General features: G+C 59.7%; 1 protein-coding gene across 1 annotated transcript; it reads right to left on the reverse strand.

Annotated features, from left to right (window-relative positions):
- Nucleotides 1–103: 103 nt before the first annotated feature.
- SOX12 (SRY-box transcription factor 12) lies at nt 104–3,441 on the reverse strand. The gene has a single exon (XM_020900862.2). The coding sequence runs from the start codon at nt 2,938–2,940 to the stop codon at nt 1,996–1,998; it is 945 nt and encodes a 314-aa protein (XP_020756521.1). The 5' UTR covers nt 2,941–3,441; the 3' UTR covers nt 104–1,995.
- Nucleotides 3,442–6,146: the final 2,705 nt, after the last annotated feature.

A 6,146-nucleotide genomic window follows, 5' to 3' on the forward strand; every position in this document is an offset into this window, starting at 1 on the left:
AACCTCGAGCTCTTCCTGCATGGTGCTAAGTCACAGGGACTTGAATCTGTCCAACTGTTTGGGGAGGGTTGAGGAAAGGCAAAGACATGTAGAACCACAGGGCGAGATGGGGCAAATACACTTTATTCAGTCCTGGCGTAAGTCCTGCTGTGGGTGCCAGTGCCCCAGATCAGAGGGACCCCTCCCCTCAGCTACGAGACTAGTTCTCCAAGACCACAGACAGTGACATCTCTTCACTCACATGACGTTTTCTGGGATTCATTGTCTTTTTTGTTTTGTTTTGTTATCTTTCTTTTAAAAAAAAAAAAGAGAGAGAGAGAGAAAGAGAGAGAGAAAGAGCGCGCGCAAAAAGGCCCAGAGCCGGAGCACCAAGCTTAAAGGAGGCAGCTGGTGGCTTTGTCAGCGACGGGAACGCGTGGGGCAGAGCCCTGCAGAGACCCTGGGCAGGGGTCCCGGAGGACTCTGGGACCGTTTGTTCCTGAGATTTGTGTGTGTGAATGAGAGTGTGTGCACACCCGGGAGGGTGAACACACGCCGGTGAGATACAGGTAGTGAGGGCAAAGGGGGCAAGGGGAGGCCGGAGGGGCGGAGCTTGAGCTGGGAGTTGGAGGGAGAGTTGGGTAACAGCATCAGGGGCAGCGTTTCCGAAGGGCACCCCAAACTGGACACAGTAGCGCTAGGCGCCAATGGCACACCACTACTCTGAACCTCCCTTCAGTCTCACTGGCCCAGGTGATGGTCTCTCAAACCAGCTGCTGAAAAGGGGGGTCTCTTCTTGCCTCTTCATCTGCTATCATGCCTCAGTCTCAACCCCCTAGTTGAGTACCGACGTGTTTGTTTCTCCCACTGAATACTGTCACTGGAGGCAAAGGGATCTGGGTGACACGAAGGGGCGGTGGGCTTAGGAGGGAGTCCAGGCTGGAAGTGTGCCCTGAGGTGATAAGGGCACTTGGGGGTGGGGGCGCGGGGCGGCCCAAAGGACCCTGTCCCCACACAAACGACTACATGTCTTGATTCTGAGTTTTCTTTTTCTCTCCTGAAGGATTTCCAGAGAAAAACCTTGCCCCCAATTCCCAGGTGGGGGAAAGAAAGGTTGGCTTCTTGGAACCAAGACAGGCTGTTGAGGCAGTCAAGCAGTCGGTGGGGGGTGGGGGGTGGGGAATGGGTGTAGGGAGGCGCGGGGGTGCACATGGGCTGGGCGACCCCGTAAGGGGAAAGGGGCTATGCCACTTGGGAGTTTCAAGCTCCACACCAACCCTTCCGGGCTGGCTAGTCTCTTTCTCCCCCTTCCGACTGCTCCTCCCATTTAAGGCAGTGACGCCCCGTCGGGTTGAACGGAAGCCGTGGCTCCTGGATCAAACGATTTCTCAGGATCGCTCTATATCCGCCCCCCTTCTTCCCAGAGCGGCTGACCATGGCTTGCGGTTCAGCAGAGACCAGCCCCCTCCTCCCAAGAAGCATTAGGCATGCGCGAGAAGGGGGCGGGGTCCCAGTGCTCCCGGGGGAAAAGGAGCGTGCCCCTCCCCCTCCCCGGGAGGGAAGGGCAAGGGAGGAGGGCGCGGGGCCGCCCAGCTGCAGCGCCCCCCTAAACGAGACAGAAGGCGGGCCGGGAGCAGGCGGAGGGAGTCTAGAGCCAAGGGCAGGGGCGTGTCCTCCGGCCAAGAGGAGGGGCGTGTGCAAAATGGGGGAGGGGTACAGGTCTCTCGGAGAGGATGGGAGGTGTATCGGAGGGGGGGGCTGGCTGCTGGTGGCTCGCGGGAGGGGGCAAGATGGGGAAGGGCTCGGAAGTCGGAGAATAGGGTGGGGGTTGGGCTGTCTTGGGGTGTGTCTGCGGGGGAAGGGTTTGTCTGGATTTGAAGGGGGATGGGCACGTCTAGGAGGGGGGAGGCTGTGCGGGAGATGGGGTGCCAGCCTCGGCCTCCGAGGGGCCCCAATACCTGATTCCTGTATGTAAACAGCTGGTTTGGGGGCGTGCGCGCCCCGCTGACGATGGGCTCAGTAGGTGAAAACCAGGTCGGCGATGCTAGACGGGCGCCAGTCCCCTGCGATCATCTCGGTAACCTCGGGGGTGCAGTAGTCCGGGAACTCGAAGTGCGACGTGCCCGAGGGGGGCGGCAGGTCCGGATCGCGGTCCAGGGCGCTGCAGTCCAGGCCCGCGGGGCCGGGGGCCCCTCTGGACAGAAAGCCCAACGGCTCCTCCCCCGACGCCACCTTCTCCTCTTCGCCTTCCTCGGCCGCCGCCGCCTCCTCCTCCTCTTCCTCCGGCTCCTCGTCCTCCGACGGAGTTGGGGAGGCGGCGGTGACAGCCGCCCCCTCGCCCGACGGCCCCTGGGCACGCTCGGCTGGTCCTCGGGCGGCCCGCCCCGCCGGGACCATCCTCCACAGCTCGCGCCCGGGGGTCTCCACCAGGCGCACTTCCAGCAGCTCCTCGTCGTCTTCGTCGTCGTCGTCCTCGGGCGCCGCCGCGCCGCCCCCCAAAGGCCCTCCCGCCGCTCGGCGGCCCCCGCGGCCAGGCAGCTGCGGCCCGGGCTTGAGCCTGCTACCGCCGCTGCCGCCGCCGGGGGGGCGGGGCCGCGCCTTGGCGGGCGCCCCCTTGCTCTTTTTGCGCGGCCGGTACTTGTAGTCCGGATAGTCCGCCATGTGCTTGAGGCGCAGCCGCTCCGCCTCCCGCACGAACGGGATCTTCTCCGAGTCCTGCAGCAGCTGCCAGCGGCGGCCCAGGCGCTTGGAGATCTCGGCGTTGTGCATGTCGGGCCACTGGTCCATGATCTTCCGCCGTTCGTGCTGCGACCACACCATGAACGCGTTCATCGGTCTCTTAATGTGGCCGCTCGGGGTCTTGCACCAGCCGGGCTCACGCGCCCCCTCCTCGGCCGGCCCGGGCCCCGGGGGCGGTGGCCCGCCGTCCCGCTTGGCCCTCGCGCCCCGCTGCTGCACCATCGCGCCTGGGCCCGGGGCCGCTAGACGCCGCCGGGGGCCGTCCGCATCCTCCGCGGCTGGGGGTGGGGGAGGAGGCAGCAGCGACGGAGGGGCGGCCCCGCCCCGCAGCTCAGCCCGGCCCCCGCGAGCTGGGGAGTGAGGAGCTGGGCGCTCCGGCCCAACGGACGGCGGGGGGGAGAAGGTCAGCGGCGCGGTCTCAGGCGGGCTCAGCGCGCCCCCGCCGCCTCCGGCAAGTTGTGCCCCGCAGCACGCCACACATTGTTTTGCGGGGGGCGGAGGAACGGCACCCCTCAGGCCCCGGCGGGCTCTCCTTGCAGCCTCCTGCTCGGCTGCGGCCCGCGCGCGCCGCTCCCCACCCTGCCGCCTTCCAGTGTCTTTCTCCCCGCGCGGCCCCGCCGGCGCGCGCGCCACCCCTCCCCCTCGCCGTCTGCGGGCCGCTGCGGCGCGCGCGGGGCCGCCCCGTGTAAACACCGAGGTGCCCGCTCGGGCTGCGGCCGGGCCACGCCTCGCGATCGGGCGGCGCGTCACCCGTTGCTGGGCAGAGAACCTGGTATTTGCATCTCCCAATCGCTGGCTGCCGAAGCGGGGCGGGGCTCGGGCTGCCAGGCTGGGCGGTCTGGTGGCTGGGATTGGGGGTGTCGGATGAAGTCGGTTTCTTTTCTTAGGCTGGGGACTAGCGGGAGGGTGAGGGGACGCCGAGCAGGCTTCCCATCTGGCTCCCAAAGCCAGTCCCCGCCCCGCGTTGTCTTTGAAATTTTAGCTTACTCAGTGACACCTGCCGCCAGGTAGGACCTCGGCTCCCTCCTTTTTAGGGGGCGTCTTTTTGAACCGTCCCAGAACAGAAGGTGAGAGACGTAGGCTCAGGAAAGCTCCTTAAGGGGACAACCTCATCGTGTCATTGATGTAACCCCTGCCTAGTATCCAGCCACATAGGGGCTCAACAAATATTTTGGGTCCGATGAACCAAACCTCTTTCATATTTTTCTTCTCCTTTGAGGTACCACGCGAGTCCTGAGAAAGAAGGGCACATGACGCCCACTTTCCAGGTACGAAACACCAAAGATCTGCAGACTAGGACTCGTATCCTAGGCTCGCGGTCCCAGCTCTCTCTTCCCTGCTCAGCGCACGAAGGGGCCGGGACACCTCGCCTACCAACCGAGGGTCCTGAGTAGGGCGAACTTCCCGCTTTTCACAGTTCTTAGGCGAGGTTCGAATTTACGTGGGTATCCCATTCTCAGGTCCCTCAACCACTTCGCGGCCAGCCCAGTGCCAGACTGGGGCGCGATTGCCCCTCCCGAGTCTGGAAAAGCGTGCGCGGGCACGGGGGCGGAGCCCGGCCAAGGGGCGTGTACGAGGCGCACGCTCGAGGCGCGTGGCGGGGAGGGGCTGCGCGCTCCCATCTCACCACGTGTGAGCCCGCTCGGGCACTGCGGGGCGTGTGCTGCCCCTGGGGGAGGTCACCTTCACCGCATGCACGTGGGCCCGGCGATGCCCTGGGGCGCTGAAGCGTCGCTCCACGGAGTCAGGAGCTGGGAGGGGTCGGGGTGAGGGTCTCTAGGGTAGCTTTTTGCTGGGGCACAGTGGGCAGTGTCCAGGCTGGAAGGTGCCTGTCTCAGGCTGTATATCTCACCCACCCCTGGGCGGGCGGGGGCTGAGAGCGCAGCCGGAAAGTCTGGGGTGGGGAGGAAGGGTCGGGGTGCGGCTCCGCAGATGCTGGGGGCGGGGTGATGCTCTGGGTGCCCGGGAGGGAATTGGAGCTTCGGTGGCGGGAGGGGACGACTCTTAAAGGCACAGGGCACTCGGAAGGAAAAGGCTCTGCTCCCAACCAAACTGTTCTTCCGGCCATTTATTGGAAGCTGAGGTCTGGCGATCCCTGAGTTTAAACCTTCACGGCACATTGTAGAAGGAAAAAAAAAAATAAAAAAATAAACCTTCACGGCGGTAGCCTGGACGGTTCAATGCTCGATGGAGTCAGGATTCCTGTATTCATATCCCGGTGCCTCCTTTTGCTTGTCCTTAAAATAGAAAAAAGCAGTTTCTTCCTCATGGCTATTTTACAGATTAAATGGGATATATAGAAATTAGAATTTCAAGTACTGGTCTCCTGAATAGTCCTCAAACACAGAAGGCTTGGACCAACCTCAGGGCCTTTGTACACGCTATCTCCTCAGCCTAGAAAATTCTTCACCCCCATCCCCACATGGCTGGTCCTTCTCATTCTAGCCTCAGTTCACACGGACTCTCCGGAGATAGCCTGCCCTGACCACTCTGCCGTTGCCCACCCATCCCCCTGTGTCTCAGGTACACAGAATTGTTGGTCTGTGACAATTTTATCATTGCCCATGATTAGTTCGGGTCATGGTTGTATATACTTATTTTTATATAATACAGTAAAACCTGGTGACATCAGCAGCCCAACACAAGAACTGGAACATGGATAATAACCTACCTTCCCCTATGAACTCCTTTCCCATCCCATCCCCTGCTTCCTCTCACCTGATGTAATGTCTATCCTAAACCTTCTCTTACACTTAAAAAAAGCTGAGCAGCTTTATTGAGATATAATTTATATACTAGACTATTTACCCATTTAAAATATGTAATTAAACGAGATATTAAGTGAGCTATGTATCCATCACCACAATCAGTTTTAGAATATTTTCATCATTCCCCAAAGAAACTCTACTCATTAACTCCTCCATCTCTTCCTCTGCTATAACCCCCAGCTCTAGGCAACCATAAATCTACTTTCTGTCTCAATGGATTTGCTGCCCCATTTTACATTCCTATCAGCAGTGTATGAGGGTTTCAATTTCTCCTTTCTCTTTTTAAAATGTTTTCTTAAAAATACATTATCTTACCTTTAGCTTTAACATAAAGGTATGCTATGTGTAATGCAGGAGACTTGGGTTGGGAAGATCCCCTGGAGAAGGGAAAAGGCTACCCACTCCAGCATTCTGGCCTGGAGAATTCCATGGACTGTATAGTCCATGGGATCGCAAAGAGTCAGACCTCACTGAGCAACTTTCCCATGCTGTATGTAATACTCTGATATTTACTTTCTCATTATTATAGTGGTAAGATTCATCTAAATGATTGCACCTGTGTAGGGTTCATTCATTTTTCCACTGCATAGATGTACTACACTTTTTCTATCTAGTGTCCTATTCTTGGACATTTGTGTTATTGCCAGGTTTTTGGTCTTA

The sequence above is a fragment of the Odocoileus virginianus genome, chromosome 9 (genome assembly GCF_023699985.2).
Source record: "Odocoileus virginianus isolate 20LAN1187 ecotype Illinois chromosome 9, Ovbor_1.2, whole genome shotgun sequence".
Lineage (NCBI taxonomy): Eukaryota > Metazoa > Chordata > Mammalia > Artiodactyla > Cervidae > Odocoileus > Odocoileus virginianus.